At 36.2% G+C, this 26,225-nt stretch overlaps 4 protein-coding genes across 7 annotated transcripts in view; 2 read left to right on the top strand and 2 right to left on the bottom strand.

The window, feature by feature from the left end:
* Window positions 1-1,037: 1,037 nt before the first annotated feature.
* On the bottom strand, window positions 1,038-3,259 carry LOC306847971 (rRNA methyltransferase 2, mitochondrial-like). Its single transcript, XM_079382249.1, has 2 exons — window positions 2,879-3,259; window positions 1,038-1,518 (listed from the first exon to the last, which is right to left on the bottom strand). The coding sequence occupies exons 1-2, from the start codon at window positions 3,177-3,179 to the stop codon at window positions 1,103-1,105; spliced, it is 717 nt and encodes a 238-aa protein (XP_079238375.1). The 5' UTR covers window positions 3,180-3,259; the 3' UTR covers window positions 1,038-1,102.
* A 967-nt stretch (window positions 3,260-4,226) lies between these two features.
* On the top strand, window positions 4,227-6,608 carry LOC306858620 (oxidized purine nucleoside triphosphate hydrolase-like; the record flags this gene model as incomplete). The annotated part of the gene is made up of 5 exons (XM_079399235.1): window positions 4,227-4,259; window positions 4,366-4,441; window positions 4,979-5,072; window positions 6,097-6,242; window positions 6,332-6,608. 5 exons carry the CDS (start codon window positions 4,227-4,229, stop codon window positions 6,505-6,507), a joined length of 525 nt encoding a protein of 174 aa, XP_079255361.1. The 3' UTR covers window positions 6,508-6,608.
* A 380-nt stretch (window positions 6,609-6,988) lies between these two features.
* On the bottom strand, window positions 6,989-16,314 carry LOC306857420 (sorting nexin-8-like). Of its 4 annotated transcripts, XM_079397356.1 has the most exons (13): window positions 16,181-16,314; window positions 15,286-15,413; window positions 14,965-15,094; window positions 13,771-13,961; window positions 12,357-12,477; window positions 11,910-12,046; window positions 11,678-11,758; window positions 11,390-11,550; window positions 10,444-10,573; window positions 10,297-10,365; window positions 9,436-9,585; window positions 8,526-8,675; window positions 6,989-8,394 (listed from the first exon to the last, which is right to left on the bottom strand). In XM_079397356.1, the coding sequence occupies exons 1-13, from the start codon at window positions 16,200-16,202 to the stop codon at window positions 8,305-8,307; spliced, it is 1,560 nt and encodes a 519-aa protein (XP_079253482.1). In that variant the 5' UTR covers window positions 16,203-16,314; the 3' UTR covers window positions 6,989-8,304. The 4 variants fall into 4 exon arrangements, with proteins under 4 accessions (XP_079253482.1, XP_079253483.1, XP_079253484.1 ...); XM_079397357.1 differs by lacking the exon at window positions 15,286-15,413 and having other exon boundaries at window positions 16,181-16,250; XM_079397358.1 differs by lacking the exons at window positions 14,965-15,094; window positions 15,286-15,413 and having other exon boundaries at window positions 16,181-16,309.
* A 2,208-nt stretch (window positions 16,315-18,522) lies between these two features.
* The window catches only part of LOC306853287 (protein tweety homolog 3-like), a 69,641-nt gene continuing 61,938 nt past the window's right edge, over window positions 18,523-26,225 (top strand). The window contains exon 1 of the mRNA XM_079390584.1: window positions 18,523-19,480. Within this exon, the coding sequence (XP_079246710.1) occupies window positions 19,355-19,480 (126 nt within the window). The 5' untranslated portion in view covers window positions 18,523-19,354. The remainder of the gene's footprint in view (window positions 19,481-26,225) is intronic.

Raw genomic sequence — 26,225 nt, 5'->3', positions numbered from 1 at the left:
TTGCTTTTATGTTGTTTAAGTTGTGTACAATATTCGTAGGGTGAAGATGAATCATGAAATAACTTTTGCTGATCCATAATTCTGCCAGACTGCTGTTTTGTTCATTTCATTGGAATTACCGTAAATACATTGCTACTTTTAGCTAAGAAACATTAACTAGTAAAGCCTAAATGAGCCTCCTGTTTGTTAGGTAAGAAGTTGGATTATACACAGTGCATGACTATCACTGAGATGAGATTCTGAAGGACAGACTTATAGTTTTACTGCAATTCTCTCACAAATTTAAAGTTAGAATAATTTTCCAGGATTTAAGTTGTCACTTAACACAACTTTACATCTCAGGTTGACTAAACTTAAAAATTTAAGGCAGCATGAACACTTTTTTTTAAGATGGAACAGCAATTTGTCTTTTGAAAGTTTTTTTTTATTATTTATTTTTTTCTTGGTAAGACATTTTATCAACTCAACAATTGGTATGTTGCTAAACAACAGTAAGGTCTGTTGAAGTGAGAGAACACAAACTTAAATTATTAATGTTACAATCTGTTAATTTATTGTCATGAGTAGTTATTTTTTTTTTGTGAAATATAATTATTTTATTAAATTACTTATTTAGCTTATTATTTTTAATTAGTCAGAAAAACTCCATTGGAATCCTTCACAAACCGCTGTTTGAAAACCACTGATTTAATCTATCAAATAAAATATGAGTAAATATTTTAATATTCTCTCTGTACTTTTGTTTTATTATTAACAGAAGGAAACAAAAACACTAGAAATATGTAATCACTCACTAAAAAACAATTTAGATGCATGCCAAGCATGTCTTTATAAAATGATTTAAAACTTTAACACTGCTAGGCCTCCCTGATAAACTGAATATCATATGCAAATCTGACTTAATGTTATATTCAACACCTAAATCTAATTATTCTGCTATAGCATTTATATCCAGGATCTGTATTGAGTTTCTGGTTTCTGATGCACTGAGTTAAGTGTTTTTATATACGAGTAATAGGAACAAAAAAATTTTTTTAAATAAAATGTACATTTATTAATATTTTATATATTAAAACTACATTTGCATGAAAAAGACTTCATCCTATCTAATTTTGAACATCCTCGCCAGAAAGAAAATCTCTGCAGACTCCTTCCTGCTTGCTCTTGGTTTTACTGTTCTTACATCTTGAAACATAGAGGAAAGCCTCCGCTGGAGCTTATGGGCCAAAGCTCCATCCCAGTATTTACAAATCAAAGAGCCCCCGGGGCTCAAAACCTTGTCAGCTAAGTCCAGCACTGATAGACTCATGGTGACCAGTCTTTCATGATCCAGTTCCCTGGCATTGGGGGCCATGTCACTGAGGATGACATCTGCTCGAGCTTCAGGGAGGAGCCTCTCCAGCGCCACGTGAGTCGAGGGCTCAGTGATGTCATGATTGGACAGCAGCTGAGCTCCATCCAAAGGGGAAATGCGTAAGCTATCTATTCCTATTACGCTTCCTTTAGGAAGATCCACACCTGGAATGAACAAATGGTATGGTGTTTATATCCTCATCAGCTAAAAGAAATGACACTTAAACCAAAATGTGATAGTCTAATAGATTATAAATATAAGTATCTATCATAATCTTGGATGCTCATATGTTTAAAATTAGTTCTGTAGACATATATAAATTGTAATTATATATGAATTACTTTAAAAAAAATAATGATGATGGATGGGTTGGACAGTTGAGTAAAAACAACCAAACATTCAGGATGCATGTAATTTATTAAAAAGAAAAACAAACTTATATTTTTATTCATTTATTTATTTATTTCACTACAACATTCTCATGTTTACATGTGTGGCAATTCATAACGGTAATGACTTTACTATTATTCTAAATTTAAAAAATAATGAATAATGAAAAAGTAGGTGCATCCAAAAGTTTTGACTGGTAACTATACCATTTAAAAGGGGAAGTTGTGGACTAATGGTTAGAGAGTCAGACTCGTAATCCAAAGGTTGCGGGTTCGAGTCTCGGGCCGGCAGGGATTGTAGGTGGGGGGAGTGAATGTCCAGCGCTCTCTCCACCCTCAATACCACGACTGAGGTGCCCTTGAGCAAGGCACCGAACCCCCAACTGCTCCCCGGGTGCCACACTGCTCCGGGTGTGTGTTCACGGTTTGTGTGTGTTCACTGCTGTGTGTGAGTGTTCACTGCTGTGTGTGTGCACTTTGGATGGGTTAAATGCAGAGCACGAATTCTGAGTATGGGTCACCACACTTGGCCGTATGTCACGTCACTTTCACTTTAAAAGTTTGGGGTCAGTAAGTTTTATTTTTATGTTCTGAAAAGAGTGCTTTATAAAAAGTGCTTTATAAAATAATAATAATAATGCTCAAAAAGTCTGTATGTATTTGATCAATAATAGAGTAAAAACAATAATACTGTGAAATATTATTACAAGTTAAAATAACAGTTTTTAATTATATCATATTTTTAAATGTAGTTTATTTCTGTGAATTTTCAGCATCATTACTCCAGTTTTCAGTGTCATATGATTCTTCAGTAATCATGCTAATATGATTATTTGCTGCTCAAAAAATATTTCCTATTATTATTAATGTTCAAAACAATAGTGCTGCTTTATATTTTTTTGTGGAAACTGTGAAACATCTTTCAGGATTCTCTGATGAATATAAAGTCCAAAAGAACAGCATTTATTTTGCACAAATATAAGTGATTTTACTGTCACTGTAATCCTTGCTGAACAAAAGCTATTAATTTCTTTCAAAACAACAAAACTGTAGTGTATGTATCCCAAGATGACATGCATAGATATTATATGGTGTGATGTTACACTGGTGATTCTTAATTCAGCAGCTCGCTTACTTTCTCCTGTTGAGTTGACTCTCTGGACTGCAACTTGGCTCCATGCACCAGGCGCAGCGCCGCAGTCTATGACACTCAAGCCAGGTTTGAGAAGTCTGTATTTGTCATCTATCTCGGTCAGTTTAAAGACACTTCTGCAGCGGTAATTCTGCGCGTGAGCAGCTTTAACGAAAGGGTCATTGAGCTGCCGCACCAACCATCTCCGATCGGCAGCACTCTTCCCCTTCATATGCAGAGGCGTCTTCTTTAGAGCGACTGCTGACACGTGAATGAACGACCTTTGCATACGTTTCCACATCATTTAAAAACAAGTCATCTGGAGAGATGCATTTAGAAAACAAGGAGACACATGTGCGTCCTCATGCTGTCAAAGATGCGCGCACTTTGCGCAGACTCACTGAGTTATGCATTATCGTGCTTTATTTGTCTGTAGGATATATTATGAATTATTTAGATGAAATGCATTTATGTATATATCAGTTAGTGATCATTTCACTGTTATACACGGCCATCTTTGAGTTTTTGTGCCTAATGATTGCGTTCAGTATCAGTCGAGAATATTTGACTGTTGCACGCTCCGAATTACGATTCGAAGACTCGTTCGTTCTTTGGAGTCGGATCTGTTTAATGATTTACATGTGACGAGATGAGGAATAATTGCCTTTAGTAGTATTATAGCAGAAATTTTACAATGTAAGCTACTTGAAATACATTTACGATTTGGCCAAAACATGCACTTTTAGCCAATCTATGTATTTGAAATGTATGTTTAGTTCTGTTCTAAAGAACCGATTCACAGAAATGAGTCACTTTTCCCATCGAGAACATTTCACTGTTGCTCTCTCGGTTACAAAACGTAGGTAGGTGGAGTAATATATTTTCGCAGATCTCTAAATCATATGCTGCATTTGGATAATTAACAATCTGAATAAGATGTCAATCACTATTGTGTTTAAATTCACAGTTGCCAATCTGTTATTTATTATTTACTTTTTCTTTTGTCTTGTTCGTTTATATTTGTGTGTTCTTATCTGTATGTTACCGTTTTCTGCAATAAAAAAATAAAAAAACAGTTGTCAATCTGAAGCCTCCATGTGATCATCTGACCGCGAGCAACAATAAGACAACTGAGACTCATATATCTGCATATTGACCTATCTGATTTTTATATGTGATTACATTTTTTGTCTCTGCTTATTACTTTGGACAAAGTAAGCTAATTATTTGGATAGAAGTAACTGTGAAGTGAACAGTTTTATTTAAATGAATTTAGGAAGCCACATTGTACTGATTTATATGAATTTTTCATTGGTTTATAAATAGTTGTTGCTTGATGTTTATACTGTAAATGAAAGTGAATCATGTGTCGAATGCTGATAGTGTAAATAAAAGTCATATACTGTCTGTATAATGGAGATGAGCATCATTATAAAGCAAGTCTAACAAATAGTCTACTATCCATTAAAGAGACTGTATTGTATGTGTAGGGTGATGTTGATAAACTGCTGACCCTGGTGCTGGTGGTGCAGCCCGGCCGGGTGTTGTTGGGCATGAAGAAAAGACCCAGCAGGCACACAACGTCATATGTCGTTAATATTAGGTTAGATTTAGGTCGCGACGTCAGGTGACCAAAATTCAATGTCAAGCCAACGTCTAATGACAACGTTATTTGACGTCCAAGACCGACATAAGTTGACGTTGATATTTTGTTGTTTTTAGGTTGTGTTGCGAAGTAACCAAAATCCAACGTCGAGCCAACGTCACATTGACGTCAAATACTGATATATAGTCGTCAGGTATGGCAACCAAAACCCAACGTCTCCTAGACGTCATAATGGTAACATCCACACAACATCAAATTCTAACATCATTTGACGTTGATCTTCAGTTATTTTTAGGTTGTGGCATTAACTAACCAAAATGCAACGTCTGTCCAACGTTGGAGATTGACGTCAATCTGACGTTGGGTTCTGACATCAGTATGACGTTGGGTTCTGACGTCAACCCGATTTTAATTCTCAACCAAAATTCAACGTCTCTCCGACGTTGGGGTCCAACGTCAATCTGACGTTATATTGACGTCCGGTGCCTGCTGGGGAGGCTTTGGAGCTGGCAAATGGAATGGGTTTGGAGGGAAAGTCCAGCCAGGAGAGACTATAGAGCCTTACAGCCATTCACACAAAACAAACAAAAAGTCTTATTTTCCTTTCAGTTATAGTTTTGTTCATATTTTGAATTAGATTTTAATTTCATTTTAGTTTGTTATTTGAAAGTGAGTGTTTTGTTACTTTGTTAAAGTATGTCTATAAGTTTTAATTTATTTAGTTTTAGGCATTTTAGTACTTCCGTTTAAACTAAACAAAAATTATACCTGTTGAACTGGCTTTAATTTTTTTAAATATTTTATTTAAGTGATTTTATTTATTTTAGTTAACAATAAGAACTCTGGTTAATATAATATATGCAGGCAATTTCTGAAATGGGAAAGGGGGACATTTCTAATTTAGTGGTCAAAACAATTTAAATCTCACTTTTTTGTGAGCATATCTTATAATTAATAATTATTTAATAATTATTTGCAGGTCAAACTGACTGTAACTGGTTTTACTACAATGTTACAACAGTAAAATAAATATGAGAACATATAAATAAAACTGTATTTAACAAATATTTAGTTATTTTATGTTTGTGCTCTTGGAGGCTGTGTTTTTACAGTGTTTTGAACGTGCTGTAAAACATTTCCAGAGACAAGAAAATTGGATGTTTGGTCACCTTTTAGTTAATATAATTGTCTTACAGTTCAAACGCTGAATCATAGCAGTTGTTTTCAGGTATAAAAGCATTAAGAATGGTCTTCTTTCTGGTGCCAAGAGCCGATCAATAGATAGATAGATAGATAGATAGATAGATAGATAGATAGATAGATAGATAGATAGATAGATAGATAGATAGATAAATAGATAGATATTTTATTTATTTTTAGAATTTTTCTTACACAAATGTACAGTAGTTTCACTTTTAAAAAAAGCTATTATATTCTTCCAGTGTCTTCTTTCACTTCCTTGAAGTTAAACAGTTTGAACCTTGTAATGCTGAGAGTGTTTTATATTATTTACTTGTCTGTAGAACGTAACAAGGGTGTCAGCGATTGGCCATGTTCAGTCTTCCCTGCTTTTATTGGTTTTCCAGCTAAAACAAAAGGACATTTTATTTGACAGGGAGCTGCTAGAGGAAAGTGGCCTCACCGTTGACACCCTTCACAAGATTGGAAATATCAAATTTGAGTTTATTGGGGAAACAGAACTGCTGGATGTCCACATTTTTAGAGCTGATACCTATAAAGGAGAGCCAACTGAATCAGAAGGTAATACAGCGCCATGTCACTTTGTGAGACACATACTGAGACAGAAGGTCTAATAACGTGCCACTGAAACGGTTTGTTTTCGCTTTCAGAAATGAGGCCGCAGTGGTTTGACACAGATAAAATACCTTTCATCCAGATGTGGGCAGACGATGTCCTGTGGTTCCCACTGATGCTTCAGAAAAATAAGTTCTTGGGATATTTTAAATTCCACGGTCACGATGTGATGATAGTGGAGCACAAACTGGAGGAAGTGGAGGATGTGTGATTGGGGTTTGAATACCACCGATGAACACTGCCACTGTATCAACAACTACATGGTTTCTTGGATATATGTGAAATCATGAGATAGGAAATGCTGTATTTTAATGTAATAAATGTACAGCATTTTGTATGAGCACACTTTTTCGCATGGGAAAATAGCATTATCTGTTTGTTTGGTGTTCCATTTATATTTAGATTAAATTCACACATGTATCTTCTGTATTGTGATGTTTTGTTTTTACCTCCTCCTTTGTTCATAATTCCTACAACGGTTGTTCAGTAGAGTACACCGAAAATCATACCATCTTTTATATTCATCTACCTATCATCTACTAAATAAAATGCTGGAAAGTGCAGAATAAAACGAAGTATTTGTCTCTCTGTCTGTTATAGTGGAAACAAACAACTGAATGTAATACAGGTGTAACCTAATTCTCAAACCATTTGCCCTCTGTGCCAGCAGGTGTCAGGATTGCATACATATTGGAGTACAACAACTGTTTCCATTTCTTTAATGCTTTACCTAGCCAACAGATTCTGTACAAGTGTACGGTAAATTAAAAGTAAAATGTTTTTTGAGACACATATTTTGAAGTATAGTTCACATGATAGCTAATAGCTTACTAGCAGCGTGAAAATTTCAGACCTTCATGATTTATTGAATGAAAATAGGTGTTTGGTATAGAGCAGCTAATAATAACTAATTATTTCATGCTCATTGTAGTTGTACTTCATTGTACTTCAGACTCTCTGAATTCAGGCTCAGGCTTAGCTAAAAAAACAAACAAAAAAAGACTTTTCACATTTTTCATGAACTGTCAGACAACTAGTTTGAAAGTGTTCGCTTGTACTGTTCAAAAGTTTGAATACGTTTGAAAGTTTGAAGTTAATGCTCAGCAAGAATACGCTGTTTTCCTGCTCAAGAAACATTTCTTGTCATTGTTGGAAACAGTTGTGCTGATAAATATTTTTGTGGAAACCACGATACATTTTTTTCAGGATTCTTTGATGAACAGAAAGTACAAAAGAACAGCATTTATTTGAAATAGTATTCTTTTGTAACACTATAAATGTCATCACTTTTGCTAAATTCGGTGTGCTCAGGCTTAATGAAAGTATTAATTTCTTTCAAAAATAAAATCTTACTCTTGACTGAATGGTAGCGTAAATATTACTTACAAATAAAGATGAAATGTGAAAAAGCAGCAAGCACAAGAAGTACAAGTTTTAAGATTAAAAATCAAATCAGAAAATTCTGTCAGTTGAAACCACAAACAAGAAAGAATATGATGCCTTTGAAACTAATAATATAATTTCTGCATATTTCCTGTGTTTGCTAAGTATATTCAGCTGACCACTGCTCTGGCTCGCTGGCTATTAGCTTCTCAGTTCATTTCTCTAGATTGCACTAAAATAGTAGATTTCATGGGTTACACTGTTTTGTACAATGTAAAATTTCTCTTTCAGCTTAGCTTACGTTTTAAAACAACAACATCAGCTTTGCATGCATTTAGATTAAACATTAATACAGTGTTGTAACATCTTGTTGCATTTCCTCAACTTGTTCTCAACAACATTAGCCGTTAATTTTTATGCATCAGTTTTTCAAACTGTAGGAAATTAAGGGCCCTTTTCGACAGACAGATTTTAGGAACTGCCACATAATACATTCACACATAAGCAGTTCCCCATAACTCTTTGCAAGAAAGAATACTGGCTGTCCGTAGTTCCTGAACTGATCCTGCTATTCAAAACAGGCTGGAGTTCCTTTTCTTTCGATTCTGAAAGCACAGAAGGGAGGCTATTTTGGGCTGAGAGGCGGAGACTGTCCGTTACCGTCCCCTAAAAGACTTTTAAGCTTGGAATGAAGATCCTGCCACACCTCACCCATCTAGATCAGATCAAAATAAGGCACATCAGTATATATCAGAAGACTTTGTTAGGATCAAAGTAATAAAGCTAACTTTGGCACACATTAAAATGAATAGCTTTAACACAGAGATAGATAAAAGATAAGCTTACCTCTTTATGTCCCTGCACCTGTGAGTTTACAAATGCCCCCAGGATGTAAGATGTAATGGGCAGGTATGTGAATATGAGCTGGCTCTCCTGGTGCAGGCAGAACAGGGAGAAGTAGTTGCGCAGCTCCATGGCCTGAATGGCGTTTTCTTGCTGCCGTGAGTCAGAGATCACAGTGATGTTACAGTGCGGTCACATCTTCCCACCCTAACCTCCATCATTATCACTGTCACAACGAGCCGCCCAGCAGTTCAAAAACTATTGGATCATGACATGCTATTTGAAGGTTAGACAGATATTGTATGTTCCTCACATGATTTGGCATTAAATCAGTATCAATTCAGAATTAGGGAGTGTTTCTCTTGTCCTCCAGCTGGCCAGGGCCTTGATGTTTTTTTATAACAAAATTAAATTGATAAATCACATTGTTAAATGAGATATTAAATGAACGTGTCAGACCAAATAGTAATAATAAATCAGACCAAATAGTAGTGTATTACCAATATAAATCAACTTCTGAAAAATATTTAATATCTTCAGTTAAATTTAATTTAGTTACATTTTTTGTTGTACAAGGTTTTTGTTGTTGTTTTTTTAAATCAAATCTTTCACAAACCTCCTCTCATGCTTAACAGCCTCTCTAGACCCCAGTTTGAAACAAGATAAAAAAAAAAGGCCTACTACTACCTCTCCGAAGAGGCAGAGATGCGGCATGCCCAGAGGGATTTTGAGGATACAAATCTTGCTCAAGGGCTTTGGTTTCAAGCCCTTCAGATCAAGTTCACCTACTAAATTAAAAGGATGTATCAGCGCCCTTCAAGCTACTGGTCCCCACATTTCCCCCTCTGGTAATTCTGCCTGACAATCTGTTGTAGCTCTTTGTGTGTGTGTGTGTGTGTGTGTGTGGGCTGACCTGGACGATGCGGGACTCCAGCTGTTCGACAGAAACCTGTTCTTTAGGCTGCACTGTGGCACTCAGCATTTGTCTTTTCATTACACCGTACTTCTGCAGCGCGCGCTGGTGTTCGTGCAAGACTCCCTTCTCATGTCGTTCACACAAGTCCTGTATGACACCACACATACACACTCATAAAATATTATGTGCCATGGCTAAGTGGTAACTTATATGTACTTTGAGCTTTGGTGCTCATGAGGGTAGCAGGTTTGAATTCAACTTGCAACACAAGGCAATTCTGTAACTCCTCTTTACATCCTTCCTCTCCTCTCTAGGTAAACAGTGGTTGAAAACAGCTAAATTACAACTCGTTTGCTATATTCCAAGACTTCTGAAAATGTCAAAATTCTGAAAAATATACCAGTCAAAAAGTTTGTAGTAATTACTATTTTTTTACGTTTTTAAAATAAACCTCTCATGATAAAGTCTCTTATTAAGGCTGTATTTATTTGATCAAAAGTACAATAAAAACATTAATACTATGAAATAGTATTGCAAATTAAAATAACTGTTTTCTATAATTTGAATATCTGTTAAAATATAATGATACGATATAATTTATTCTTGTGATGGCAAAGTATTTTCAGCATCATTACTTCAGTCTTCAGTGTCACAATATCAGAAATCATTATAATATGCTGATCTGCTGCTTAAAAACATTTATTATTATCAATAACAATTCTTTTGACTGGTACTGTTTTAACTGCGTAATCTTTTAAAAGCCCTCAAAGTCATTTCAATGTATTTCCTCTAAATGGGCAAAAATACAAAGAAAAACATTTTAGCTGTGGCTAAATGTTAAAGCACATAAATACTCACCCTGTACGACTGCAGCAAGTCCAGGAACAGATTCAGTTTTTCCACCACATCATCCTCCTCTCTTCTGCCCTGTATTAAATAAACAAATTAAATTCCTCTGTAGCAGCGCGCAGCTAGTTCACGTGGTATGTGTGGGCGGCACAATACCTGTTGGGCAGCTTTTTCAGACAGAAGTGAGAACTCAACAGAAAGCCCTTTGAAAGAGCGTCTGAGAGCGGTCCAAGGACTCTTGCAGGATGCCAGGTTAGGCACAGGTGACTCATCTGATCCCAAAGAACTGGAGCGGAGAGAGACCAAAGATGAAATCTATGGCAGGTAGTCATAAACATCTGATAATCAGGCTCTCTTAAACCACTGAAAAAATCTGGTATTTTCCACCTACTCAAGCAGTTAATGTTACTGTACTCTACTGTACTATTGTGCATAAGAGAAAATGTACAGTCAAACAGTCACCATCAAAAAATAAACCCTTACAGGCCGATGGTAGAAAAAAAAACTGGTTAGCACAAGTGTAATATTTTTATAGATAAAAATCTACAGCTGCCTTTATATTTTAAACATCCTAAACATTTTCTATGTTTAAGACAGTGGTTAATTTCATTAACATAGGCCACAATTAAAGTCACAATTCAGTGTATTTCCTCTAAATGGCCAAAAACATCTTAGCTGTGGTATTATTTATTTATACATCTAACAGTACTGCTGGGTGGGGGGGGGGGGGGGGGGTCATCCAATAACTGTTTTTTATAGATAAAATATATTTTTGTCAATAAAAATGTACAGTTGCTTTTATATTTTAAACAATCTGATTTTGTTGTCTTTCTACGTGCGTGTTCTCAACTGTTTTTAAGTGACAGAAATTAAGTTACTACTGTAACAACTGTAATCAAAATTACAATAATTAAATTCTATAACTTTAGATGTGAATTCAATTAAGAATTATCTTGTTTTAAAGCTTGCTTTGATTTATTTTAAAATATTTGAGGCCTCCTTGGAAGTTGCCCTTGAAGGTGGACCTCAGAGCCCTGCTTGAGAACCACTGGTTTATGGGATTCACAAAGATTCAGAAACAGCCCTCAGGATGAGGTGGTACCTGAGCTCCTTCCCAAACATCAGCAGATCTGTGGCATTCCCCTTTGAGCGTTCGGCCATCCTCTCTGCCCTGTCCCGTAACTTCTGAAAGCTGTTATGGATATTTTTGATGAGCTCTCTGCTGGATGAAAACTGACTTTGGATATCCGCTGGGAGGTAATCCTGCAGGAGAAATCACAAAACAGACAAGCAATATTTATTATTAAATACTGCAATACAAGAGAATATTATGACATTTGAATATAAACATACATTTTAACATGCAAAGTAAAATAAAACTGAATCAAACCTTGGCCTGCGTTGCATATTTGCATGTCATGAACTCATCACCCAATTTTTTGCAAGCATCTCTAAGCTTAGTTTGGACATCCTGTGGGACATAAATATGGAAATCTGGAATGTCTATCAAGAATATAAAACAATTTATACATTTCCTTTCTCAAATATCATAAAAATTCAATCCCATTTATCTACAAATTCGAATCAAGTTTAGGGTTAGCAAAAAAATAAATAATCCACACCGAGCCACTGAAGGTGAGGAATGTTTTCACAAGCTCATCCTCGGAAAAGACAGGGTGTCGTGCCACAAGATTCAGAAACCTGCCCAGAGCTCGTCTCCGCCCTTCAATGAACTCTCGCTCTGACATGGAGGTTAGGACTGCAGCGGGTCCAAAGAACAGAGAAAAGATTCAACTTTTCCAGAAACAACAAAATATAGCCCTTCCATTAATAAAACACAGCAAGCAACTTTCTGGTACTCGGTTACTATGGAAGTACAAGTTGCTGAAGTCTGCAGAACTTTTTTTTTAAACCTTGGCAGAGCTACGATTGTTTGTCTGGTGCATTCCCAGAAATCACTGAATGTCATAGCACAGTCTAAGTGGGAAATGCACAAGACTATAGTCTACAGGTTTGATTACAAACCTTTCACAGGCTGAGATTTTACAGTGAATAAATCAACGCCTTACCTCCTTTCAGCGCCCTTTTGGGAGGAAGCGCCGGCACGACTCTGTAAGCATATCTCTGAAGCAGGAGCTCATGGAAGACATCAAAATCATTGTATCGCCGATAGACTGATACTGTAAAACGCTGCAAAAGGGCACATAGTAGATAAACTGTCAGCGATATGTTTAAATATTACAACTGTAACTGTTGCATGACTCAGCAGCAACAATATCTTTTATATTAAAAAAATTAATATTTTTGTACTATTACTTTTAAATAACCCCCCCCCCCCCCCCCCCCCCCCACACACTTCTTTTTATAATAATATTTTTTGTGCCAAATACAGTTTTTAACCCTCTCCTCCTTTGCAAAGTCAAGCATTTTATCTCAACTGATCAAGGAAAACGATTCTTCATAATATGAACCAGACCATGTTTTGTTTGTCTTTGTTTACACATTTATCTTGGGCTGTCAACATGTGATTGGATCATTTGAGACAGACACTAAAGCTAAAAATGGGCCATTTCTCAGCTACATATGGAGAGAAGTAATTTTTGTTTGTGCACCATGACACAGCAACAATGACTCTAACTAATGGCTTAGGTTAAAGAGTTGGAATGACCAAAGACAGAAAAACTTGTAAACCAGGTCTTTTAAAAGAATATTTCACTCAAAAATGAACATTTCCTAAAAAGGTACTCACCCTCAGGCCATTCAAGGTGATTGTTTCTTCATCGGAAAAGATTTGGAGAAATTTAACATTACATCACTTGCTCAGCAATGGATGCTCTGCAGTGAATAGGTGCCGTCAGAATTAAAGGTGAAGTTAAACAGCTGATAAAACATCACAATATTCCACATGTAATGACAGTCTATCATTTAATGTCTTGTCAAGTGAAAAGCTGCATGTTTGTAAGAAACAAATCCATCATTAAGATATTTAAACTTTAAATCACCTCTGGCCAAAATACCAATCCATAATCTATAATAATGCTTCCTCCAGTGAAAAGTCCATTCTGTAGTCCTCTCACATCAAAGTCCACCAACATATTTGTTAAGAACTGTTTTTACTTGTAAACAGTGCTTGTGTAGATTTCTATCTTGATTCAGACAAGAGTTTTTCACTGGAAAAAGCAATATTATGGAAATAGGACTCATATTTCAGCCAGAAGCAATGGTTTGAAGTTAAAAACGTCTTAATGATGGACTACTTGTGGATTATTGCGATGACTTTATCAGCTGTTTGGACTCATTTTGATGGCACCCATTCACTGCTGAGAATCCATTAGTGAGCAAGTTATGAAGTGCTTAATTTCTCCAAATATGTTCTGTGAAGAAACAAACTCATCTACATCTTGGATAACTTGAGGGTGGGTAAATTATTAGCAAATTTTTACTTTTGGGATGAACTTTAATGCCACCTCTAAAGTCACTCACCTCGCTGGTGACCTGATACTCCACGTGTTTAAGAAACAGCCCCTTCTTCTCGGGAATGAGCTCAACTTTAATGGTGTCCTTCTTCAACAGCTCTGCCAGAGTCAAAGACAAGTTCAAAGGACTCTCCTGAACCGTCTGCATCTTCAGACTCTGAAGCTCCTTCGGCTCTCCCAGCAGAGGCTTCGGGAACTCTTAAAAAATCGTGACGTATAACAGTGACTATACTGTATTTAAAGAGGTGTGACAGCCAGATGTGACTGACTAAACATTTCATGTGTGTGATCACAGTATTATACCTCTTCATTTTTAATAAGATAAAGAAGATTGCTTTCTTTCTATCTCCATGAGATTCTCGTGACAGCAAACAAATGACACATCATTACAGAAAAGTCACAAGGAAAGACAAACAATGAGAGAAAAAACAATAAACAATGTTGAGCTGTGTGGCACACAACGTTTTTTTCTGTGAATTTATGTGGCTTGTGTTTCCAGTTTAGAAACGAAAGTCTGGAAAATGGGAAAAAATAACTTGACCTAGCAAAAAGTTGCCTCAGCAGATTCAACCCAGGATCTTTGCTTTTCTTTGGTGGAATGCAAAAAAAAAAAAAAAATGTTTCTAGGTCATTCCAAAGAGAGCTATGCATTTAGCATGCAGTTCACGGGAAACGTGGTCTTGCTTAGAGGAAAAAAACAGGAAAAATTACTTTTAAAGTGCACAGTCAACTATCATACTGGCAACACCTGAAATAACACAAGAGGCATGAATTGAATAAAACCTTTAACTCTTCAGAGCTTTTATATGAATCATATGTGATGAAAAACACTCAAACACACCATCGCACAACCTGTCCAACAAAATCAATGTAAATAATACATGCATACTGTATAAAACAGAGTGAGAACACCTTAGAACACCTTGCTAATTTTTCTCTTAGAAATGTTGAAAAAAGTAATAAAATATTCACATAATAAGCTCTGCTCTTGCGCAAATCACTGCAAACAGATGGTGACACTGAAATGCAGCTTGAATATAATTCAGTTGGGACAGCGTGTAAGAGGCAATTTAATATCACATGACGAGAACAAAAGACTGTTTTTATGGAGACTTAACTGGGGTTACTGATTTTATAATGACATTTGATCAAGCTACACATTTACCAAAGTCAGATGAGGAATAGATATGCTTATGCTTACCTTGTATGAAATTCTCCAGCAGTTTGGGACTAGGTGGTTTTCCTTGTTGAGCAAGGGCAATGAGAGCCAAGCCTTTATACAGCGAGACTTTACTTAGGAATCCATCACCACTATTTACATGTTCGGCTATCTAAAATGCATATGAGATACCTTTCAGCCTTTGCAGATTTAGTTCCACAAGAAAAACCAATAAAACAATAACATTTCCATTTCCAGCCATACATAATGTCATTAAACAAAGCTTGTGGGATGTAATTGAGCTAACTATCAGCTACAGTCTTTCTAGTCAGTAATGACACGTAATCCTAGTGCAAGTCTCACTTGGTTTTGAACGGTGATGGAGAGAGATGTTCTGCTGAGAACTCTCTGGAATACACTGATAGGCACTCGTTCATCAGTTCTGGAGCAGATGGCTTGATGTACTTCACGATAGTATGAAGGGACAGTTCCTACATTCGAAAGACCATAAGAGCTTAGTGTTGATATAACAAATGAACTGACTGGGAACATTTCAATTGTGTTACTAGTGAACACACTGAAATAATCATTTTTTTCAAACAAGCTGATTGCTCCAACACTGACAGAATACATTTGCCTTTTTTTATTGAAGAGTTCAATAAGTTCTCAGGACTTTAGACAAATAGAAACACAAGAGAACTTCATAAAAATAACAATACAAATGTCATCGCAAGCATACAGTAAATTCATTTAATAGAAACACAGTTGAAGTGTATTTCATTCAAAATACCTGCATTTCAAGAGTTGTTTGGAAATGAATTGGCTTTTGAGTATCCATTCGAATCCAATGGCATCGTACAAAAATTAAATATTCGCAGAGACAATGATTTGATTGGTTTAAAAATATTATAGGACACACATTATATGGACATATCAGCTTTAAATTATTAACTAGCTTTGAGGTGTCAGTCTGGAAAACTTGAATTAACAGGTAATGTAGGCTATAGTCACTAAACAGGTGAAACAACAAATACAAAGAAACATTTACGCAAGAACGTAAAGCGCATAACTCGCGTTAAAGTGGTTCTTGTTGTCACTCTCGATACTTTAAAACACCATCAGAGAAATTTTAGAAGTCAAGAAAACAAATTCGCAGACAACCGCCAGAACAAAAGTTAAATAAATAAAAACGCACGGCAAAACATTATCTGAAACTGTGGGTTATTTCGCTAAAATGCTAGTAATTTCTCTTCCTTACCTTCATTGATGTCCGCTGCCATAGTTTAGATGTCATGTGAGTGTGATGGCACCTCCATGTGATTTCCTGAAGAAAAGAGCAGGAATGTCCCTCTCCTTAAAGTTGTAGTGATGTGGAAACACATGGCACAGTGTGTGACAGTGGGTGGAGCCTCAGGCTCAACAGGCTCTTTGAGGACAAACATCTTTATATGACATTATACACAGGTTTTATGCGGTTAGAATGTTTTTTAGAAGGTAATTCACTCAGAGATGTGATCGGTTATAAAGCTAATATAGCTTACAAGACATGGCAAAACAAAACAACCACACTAAACTCCAATAAATAAACCAGAAACAAAATAAGTAAATAGACATTACATTGCTATTACCTTTTGACACTTGTGTAGTTTATTGCTTATGATATTTTTTTGCCTACTATTGTAACTAATCCATAGAATAATGACCATACGTGAGGGGAAGAAAAATGTTAGGCTACGCCATTGCAATGTGAAGGTCTATGAAACCTTCCAATGTTCCTCTTTTAGTCAAAATAATTTTCTGTTGAAGTCAAAATAACACATCCTGGACTAAATCCAATTTAAGTTTAGGGAACTGAAAATAATAGTCATGAAGAGTTTATTAGTTATAAAGTATTGAGATTAAATTGTATGTACATTTTTTTCTGACCAATAAAATATTTAAGATATTTGAATGCATCAGTGAATACATGATACAAATATATTTGATAAAGCTGAGATCACATTAAAAGTGTGAGCTGCTCAGCATATTGTTGATTAATTACCATATTAGCTCTGTGAAGCTTACATTTCAAAGATCAAAATGACTTGCATATCTTAGCTCATGCAAATCTATTAATGCCAGTGCAACTAAAGTGGAATGAAACTGAAAAGGCATGTTGTTTATTACCAAATCTACTAATTTAGACAGTTTTTGGTCATGGCACTAAAATGATGCAATTGTGTAAGTTCTTCCACAAAGTAGGTTAAGCAGCTTTGTGAGACAGTATATTTATCTTGCCAGATTTAAGATGTAGCCTCTAAGTCTGATATTAAATCTAGAATCACTTTCACTTTTGAAAGATGCAATTTGTCTGTGTGTGTGTGTGTGTGTGTGTGTGTGTGTGTATTTAAGAGTATATCTGAAGGGCTAAACATTATTACTTTGATGATGATGATAACCATCTTAAATTAAACCCACTCCAATTAATTACACTTTTGTTTCTCCATCCTGGCAATTCACCAAAGAATGAAGATACATAAAGATATATCTTTATGTATCTTCATTCTTTGGTGAATTGTATGTTCTATTCAGCATAATAGCAGAAACCATCACACAGTTTTAGGTTTCATTTAGACTTGTTTTGAGAAAGTGTGTTGACCATCTTGCAGGCATAAAGACAGAATTCAGATATTCATTTATTGAGCCATGAATGGGTAACAAACTAGCAAACCCAAACTTGCTTAGATTTGAATTCCTTAAGCTTTTGGTCAAAGTTCGCTTTTTCTCCCTATGACCAACTCATTATGGGGGTCAGGTTCAATTTGAGAAAAGTACACTATATCAGGTCTTTCTTTCAAACCAAAAACTAGTTGTGGTTTTGTGAAAATTGTTTGCTTGGCTGAAAAGTGTGCATTTATTTTGTGCACTGATTCCCCAAAATGCTTTCAACATAATGTTGTATTAGCATAATATTTTCCTTCTACTTAATTTGTTGTAGGAAATTGTATTTTTAAAGTCTCAATTCAATCTTCTTCGTGAGAAATTAAATTCAATGTGATTAAAAAGCACAAGGAACTCTATTGGTTGTGATTTGCTTGCAGCATTTAACCTTACACTGAAAAACAACAAAAAAAGGAAATTGCTAGTATAAATTTCATAAAGAAAACAGTAAAGTAGAAGAACTAAAAAAGTATTTTCTTGTAAACATACTCCAATAATCTTTGTTTTATTTACAATAAAAAATAAATAAAAATAAAAGTGTAGTTACAGTGTAGTTTTTTTTTTACTGTGAAAAAAATCATATTTTAACCTTAAACATCAATGCATGGCATTTGATTTCATTTGATTTTTCATATTTATTTAATTTTATAAATAATTGAATTATACATTAAATTGATATTTTATTAAATAATACATTTTCCAGTTATTACTATATCATTCATTTTTATATTTTTTAAATCATGTTACCTTTAATATAACTTAAAGGAATATGTGTAAAAATCAACCAGCTGGTAAGCAATATAAAAGTATCATCAGCCTCCCTTTCCAAAAAGAACATTTAAAAAAATAAAAATAGGTAATTGGTGTGTAGTATATAGTGTCTGTGCACTAGATGTCAGCATTCTCAACAGTTGTCTCGGACCCTGATAAGCCTCACTATCTCAACGTGAGTTTGTTGCGGTGGCATCGGGCTCGTTGCTTGATTGCGCTTCACTCACTCACACTGGATTAGAGATCATCTCACCGAGTTTAGTCGGCGGGGAGGAGTCGCGTGGCGTCCACTAACCCACACACAAACACCTTCGTCGGTCATTTAGCACTAATAAGGACAAAAGGACTGAGGACTTCCACCGTGGGAATGACGGAGCCGCAGACAAACGCTTGACACTAATCTCGGCCAATGACTGACATCAAGCAAGGGAGATACATTTTATAACTGGCTGGCGTTGAGAGCAGCCTGAGGACTGAGGCTTGGGTCTCGAAAGGATTCGGCTCTGAATGCTTGCATATCTCAGGGTTTATTGTGTGCATGCGTGTAGTTTTAATGAATCCAAACAATAGGCAGTTTTTTGGAGAGGGGAAGTAGGAGCTTGTATTACACGCTTCCCTTGTGTTTGCCAACCAGCGGGTAGACGTAGGAAAGCTGAAGTCCTGTTTTACACAACTGGACACTTCTGAAGCGTTTAAATGCTTTAAATAATTAGCTATTTTTTTAAACCCTCATTTTAGTTAACAATCAGCTTTAAGTTTCTCTCCAGGGACTGCAGGCGCTTTAACGTTAGTCGTTTTTAGCTCCGTATCACTGGATGAAGGACGATAGATGCGCATTTTCCAGGGAAGAGCAGCTTTATGTGTGATTTTATAATCTAATGATATTGTTTAAGCACTGACAGAAGTTTTAAACTTCCTGCTTTAGCTTCTCTCGGCTCGGAGTGTTATTGTCATAAAGATTATGGCAGCCGTTGTGAATTACTCTCCTCCGTGGTGGGTTAACCTTCTCCACAGACTGCCTCACTTTAATCTGCAATTTGAACAAACCAGCAGTGATTTTCGACCGGAGGACTCCTCATACCAGCAGGTAAGTCCATGCATTACAGTAACACTGCTACTGTTTGATTCAGCAACACGTGTAGATTAAATGCTGTGTGGTAATATGAAATGGTTTGTGTTGAAAAGTTGATGATACCGATTGAAAACCATTCTAAGTAATATCACACAAGAGTGCTGTTATTCTGAATATAGGCACTGCTGTAGGCTGGTAGTAGCAGCCATGTTGATATTCAGTATATAACATGACTAAGTTTGCTTGAATTAAGTGATTTATTTTATTTAACCTTTATTTGAGACACATATTGACCCAGTTGGTTCATGTATTTCTTCTCAGCCAACTCAATTAGTTATAAAAGCAAAAAGCCAAAGTTATCCAAAGCATCAAGGTTTGCTTGTCACCTTGCAAAGCTGGACTGTAGTGTATGTGACTGGAGCAAAGCTACATATATTCCTCCTTTTGGTCAAAAAGTTCTGTAATCATTCCAGATTTTCCATCTGTGGCTGTCCAGCACAGTAGTGAACTGCGTTCAAGTCATGTTGAAAAGGTTGTATGGGGACAGTCTAAAACGCTTAAAGGGTTAGTTCAGCCAAAAATTAAAATATTGTCCTTCATTCATCTTCAGAACACAAATTAAGATATTTTTGATGAATTCCGAGAGCTTTCTGACCCGGCATAGACAGCAATGGAACTACCACGGACAAGTCTCAGAAAGGTAGTAAGGACATCAAGCTACGAGAATAGTTTTTGTGCACAAAGAAAACAAAAATAATGACTTAATACAACTATTTCTTCTCTTCCATGTCAGTCTTCGATGTGTGTTCATAAAAGTACCACAACGTGCAAAAATGATTCTCGTAGCTTCATAAAATTGATGTTAGAGTGGCCATATGTGCCGTTCATACGGGACACGTCCTAGCCAGGATTTTAATATTGCCTAAAACATCCAAAGTAGTTTGACTAGTAACATGCAGGTATTGTACATAATTGACCAATCATGGGTAAGAAGGTGAGATCTACAGAGAACGATCAAAGAGATGCAAATATGCGCACGTGTTTGTTTGTTCATTTGACTTCAAGTGTCACTGCGCACTGATCAAAAAAGACACCAAAGTAGACGCAAGAGCGATTCGAAAGCATAAGGAGCCATCTGCTCTGCTCTCTATAGCTCTCATGAATGTCACACAACGATCGACCTGCACAGTGCAAACAGTACTAAACAATAATTTTTAGTATATTAAGTACAAAATTAGTACTTAAAATATAGCACTTTAAGTATATTTTGGAAATGCACTTTTTTCACCTGGGTAGACAGTTTTACCTTTGTACATCCACTAAATATCACCACAACACTATTTAATGAATTACAGCAAAGTGTAAGTTTGACTTGTGTCCAAAAGTGTCTAAACACTTTTTTAGCTGCTGTACAGGTGCTGGTCATAAAATTTGAATATCATGAAAAAGTTGATTTATTTCAGTAATACCATTCAAAAAGTGAAACTTGAATATTAGATTCATTCATTACACACAGACAGATATATTTCAAATGTTTATTTCCTTTAATTTTGATGATTATAACTGACAACTAATGAAAGTCCCAAATTCAGTATCTCAGAAAATTAGAATATCAATTAAGACCAATGCAAAAAAAAAAAAGATTTTTAGAAATGTTGGCCAACTGAAAAGTATGAACATGAAAAGTATGAGCATGTACAGCACTCAATATTTAGGGGCTCCTTTGGCCTGGATTACTGCAGCAATGCGGCGTGGCATGGAGTCGATCAGTCTGTGGCACTGCTCAGGTGTTATGAGAGCCCATGTTGCTCTGATAGTGGCCTTCAGCTCTTCTGAATTGTTGGGTCTGGCGTATTGCATCTTCCTCTTCACAATACCCTATAGGTTTTCTGTGGGGTTAAGGTCAGGCGAGTTTGCTGGCCAATCAAGAACAGGGATACCATGGTCCTTAAACCAGGTACTGGTAGCTTTGGCAGTGTGTGCAGGTGAAATCTGCACACTCCATAAAGTTGGTCAGCAGCAGGAAGCATGAAGTGCTCTAAAACTTCCTGGTAGATGGCTGCGTTCACCTTGGACCTCAGAAAACACAATGGACCAACACCAGAAGATGACATGGCACCCCAAACCATCAATGACTGTGGAAACTTTACACTGGACCTCAAGCAACGTGGATTATGTGCCTCTCCTCTCTTCCTCCAGACTCTGGGACCTTGATTTCCAAAGGAAATGCAAAATTTACTTTCATCAGAGAACATAACTTTGGACCACTCAGCAGCAGTCCAGTCAAGACGCTTCTGACGCTGTCTCTTGTTCAAGAGTGGCTTGACACAAGGAATGCGACAGCTGAAACCCATGTCTTGCATACGTCTGTGCGTGGTGGTTCTTGAAGCACTGACTGCAGCTGCAGTCCACTCTTTGTGAATCTCCCCCACATTTTTGAATGGGTTTTGTTTCACAATCCTCTCCAGGGTGCGGTTATCCCTATTGCTTGTACACTTTTTTTCTACCACATCTTGTCCTTCCCTTCGCCTCTCTATTAATGTGCTTGGACACAGCTCTGTGAACAGCCAGCCTCGTTAGCAATGACCTTTTGTGTCTTGCCCTCCTTGTGCAAGGTGTCAATGGTCTTCCTTTGGACAACTGTCAAGTCAGCAGTCTTCCCCATGATTGTGTAGCCTACAGAACTAGACTGAGAGACCATTTAAAGGCTTTTGCAGGTGTTTTGAGTTAATTAGCTGATTAGAGTGTGGCACCAGGTGTCTTCGATATTGAACATTTTCACAATATTCTAATTTTCTGAGATACTGAATTTGGGACTTTCATTTGTTGTCAGTTATAATCATCAAAATGAAAGGAAATAAACATTTGAAATATATCAGTCTGTGTGTAATGAATTAATCTAATATACAAGTTTCACTTTTTGAATGGTATTACTGAAATAAATCAACTTTTTCATGATATTCTAATTTTATGACCAGCACCTGTATATGTTCACATGATGGTGAGAATCACTTCTCTTTCAGCTATAAGTGTAGAGGAACTAGATCGAGGCAAGAATGAGTGCATTCATTTAGAAACAGCACTTGCAAGCTTAATGCTCAGTCAGTCCCTGCTGGTCTTCTAGCTTATAGTTCCTGGAAATCATGCAGGCACAAAGATGCAAAAGTTGCTTAAGAAAGCAGCTGAGATGGAGAGAGCAGAGGTGAAGGCAGAGAATTCAGTGCTTCAGGGTCATAAACCCAGGATAGACTGTCAGCTGTTTAAAAACGTTTTACCGGGGATTTTTCAAAGCATCAGCACTGGAAGAATGTCTTAAAACAGCGTGGCAGAAACAAGCTAAAACACATGATGAAGCAATTTTCTGTTTTTACAGTTGTGTTGAGGGATCTAACCTCCTCTTGTCAGATGCCATTGACATCAGGTGCATATAGAATTACAGACAACTGTACTTAAAATGTCTAGAAGCTCCTCTGCATGGTTGGTCCTAATCAATAGTTTTTACTATATCATTTTTAAAGTAAAGAGTACCATTTGCAGCATCAATTAGTCATTCATTCTTTATTTTCTTTTTGTTAGAGAGTAAATAATTAAAATGTGACTTTTGTATTATTAACAGAGGAAAATCAAAATTATTAAAGAACATTGTCAGATTTCTCAGATATGGTACTGACACTGATTATATTACAGTTTATGGCTGAAATATTGAAGAAAAAAATTGTTTTGATTTTCTACATTTATCATACAAAATAAAATAAAATAGGATGCATGAGCAGCTTGTATTAGCAGCAGCCTGTTCTATGTAGCATTTGTCTTGGAGTCAAAGTGCACATAGTGAATAATAACAGACAGCACAGCTGAGGATGGGGGAGCGAGAGAGAGAGAGAGAGAGAGGGGACACCTGCTGTCCATTGAATGGCGCTTGTTCACAGGATTGGAATTAACTAGAGATGTCATCTCGTTTGGCAACTAGTTAGGGGTTAAGCTCACTCCTGATTTCCCAGTTGGGGTTTCCTTGATGCACTTATCTGTGAACTTTGCTCTACTTTTAATTTCAGCTCAATATTTTTACTTTTGATGGTCTGTTTCCATTAAGAAGAACAAAGGCAGCCTCGCTTTTAGCACAAAATCATTACTTATTGATGCCGCTGCCTAAATATTCAGTTGTTGTGGGACTGCTTGTAGCGTGGAGTGAGATGACGGGTTATTAATGTTGCTCAGCAGACTGTCAAGAAATGTGAAGTTGCCTAGCTAATGCATGTACTAAAGAAAGTTTGGGTAATGAGTTTACCTTTAGCACAGGAGTTATTGCCCTTAAAGTGAAATGTCTTGTTTTATAATATTTTAACCAGATGTATTTATTTTATCCTACAGATAAGGAATGATACCATTCAGAAGTTTAGGGTCTATTAGATTTTTATTTATTTTTTTTTATTTTTTTTTAAATGTGAAAGTAGTCTCTGAAGCTTACCAATGCAGCATTTGTTTGATTAAAATTAGCTACAACAAATACAGTAATATAATGAAATATTATTACAATTTAAAATGAGCGTTTTTGTATTTTAATGTAATTTAAAATATAATTTATTCCTGTGATAGTAAAGCTGAATTTTCAGCATCAGTACTCCAGTCACACGATCCTTTAGAAATCTAATATGTTGATTTGCTCAGTATACATTTATCAATATTGAAAACAGTTGTGCTGCTTTTATTTATTTATTTTTTAGGATTCCTTAATAATGTTCAAAAGAATAGAAATACAGTTTTTTCGAACATTTATAAATGTCTTACTGACTCTAAATTTTGAATGGTAATGGACATCAAATCATTTTAAAATTCGCTAATATTTAGTCTTAAAAATAAGAAAAATCAATAAGATTGATAGAAGTGACTTTAAGCATCACAACATTATAATGTGTACAGTATGAAAAATGGATATTAATTCTGAGATTTGCTAAAAATGGCATTTGACAGTGTTATTAAATTATTAGAAACTAATAAAATTAATTATAGGCACAATTACATATCCGGTATATTGTCTAATAATGATAAATGAAAAATCTTTCATATTTGCCGAAATTTTCGGGGCCAACGTTCCATCTGTGAACTCAAGTGGATTGTATCAATGTGTAATATTCTAGCTGAACTTCACCCTTTCCCATCCCTAAACACTTCTCTTGGCTATCAATGGGTATTGCATTGAGAAAAGCATGTCTCATGTTTACAAAGGCCAGGCCTGTGGGAGTTTGGGCAGTGCTTCTCACGAATCGCTGTGGATTAAAGCCAAGCTGTGAAGGGGAGGTCCAGTCAGCGGGATGATGGATGAGACTGGAGCTCTGGGTTTGTTTGGGTGAGGACAGACCTGCCAGCGGATGAGGAAGGCACACAAGGCTAACTTAAGTGTGTCACCACTGGATTGTCTACCATGAGTTGATTAACCTGAATGATGTTGTTTGGGAAACCTCTTATAGTTAAATAAAAGTTTTTTTTTTTTTTTTATTTTTTTTTTTTTTTTTCCTGAGTTAGGAATGGATATGACATTCGCAAACATTACTTGGAGTAATTTGATATTGACTTTTGAAAAGAAGTGGTATTTTCATACTTAGTCTTTATCAAACCATGCTAAACCATGCGTTTACTTTCAGCTGAAACTGTTTCTAAGTGGATTTTGCTAAAGTCTAAGTGTATTTGAATTGAAACGTATAATGACAAAAATGGAGCATTTGAAAGTAACCCTTTAAATACATAAAATTTGGAAATTTATTTATTTAGACCAAATTGGTGAAAATTAGTTAAACTACTTTCTCTCGTAACGTATGCCAAAGTTTTCCAATAACCATTTCCACTTAAACCGCACCCTTTTCTTACAATCATCTGCACGCTCCCATTCAGATTGGCCTCCATAGATAGAACTGAGTGGGTTTTTTTTCAATAATTTGTTACACTCTGATATACAGGTCCTTCTCAAAAAATTTGCATATTGTGATAAAGTTCATTATTTTCTGTAATGTACTGATAAACATTAGACTTTCATATATTTTAGATTCATTACAACACAACTGAAGTAGTTCAAGCCTTTTATTGTTTTAATATTGATGATTTTGGCATACAGCTCATGAAAACCCAAAATTCCTATCTCAAAAAATTAGCATATCATGAAAAGGTTCTCTAAACGAGATATTAACCTAATCATCTGAATCAACTAATTAACTCTAAACACCTGCAAAAGATTCCTGAGGCTTTTAAAAACTTCCAGCCTGGTTCATTACTCAAAACCGCAATCATGGGTAAGACTGCCGACCTGACTGCTGTCCAGAAGGCCATCATTGACACCCTCAAGCAAGAGGGTAAGACACAGAAAGAAATTTCTGAACGAATAGGCTGTTCCCAGAGTGCTGTATCAAGGCACCTCAGTGGGAAGTCTGTGGGAAGGAAAAAGTGTGGCAGAAAACGCAGCACAACGAGAAGAGGTGACCGGACCCTGAGGAAGATTGTGGAGAAGGACAGATTCCAGACCTTGGGGGACCTGCGGAAGCAGTGGACTGAGTCTGGAGTAGAAACATCCAGAGCCACCGTGTACAGGCGTGTGCAGGAAATGGGCTACAGGTGCCGCATTCCCCAGGTCAAGCCACTTTTGAACCAGAAACAGCGGCAGAAGCGCCTGACCTGGGCTACAGAGAAGCAGCACTGGACTGTTGCTCAGTGGTCCAAAGTACTTTTTTCGGATGAAAGCAAATTTTGCATGTCATTTGGAAATCAAGGT

Source organism: Barbus barbus, assembly GCF_936440315.1.
Source record: "Barbus barbus genome assembly, chromosome: 3".
NCBI lineage: Eukaryota > Metazoa > Chordata > Actinopteri > Cypriniformes > Cyprinidae > Barbus > Barbus barbus.
The sequence above is the reverse complement of the archived record's forward strand: the minus strand, read 5'-3'. Positions and strand labels throughout refer to the sequence as shown.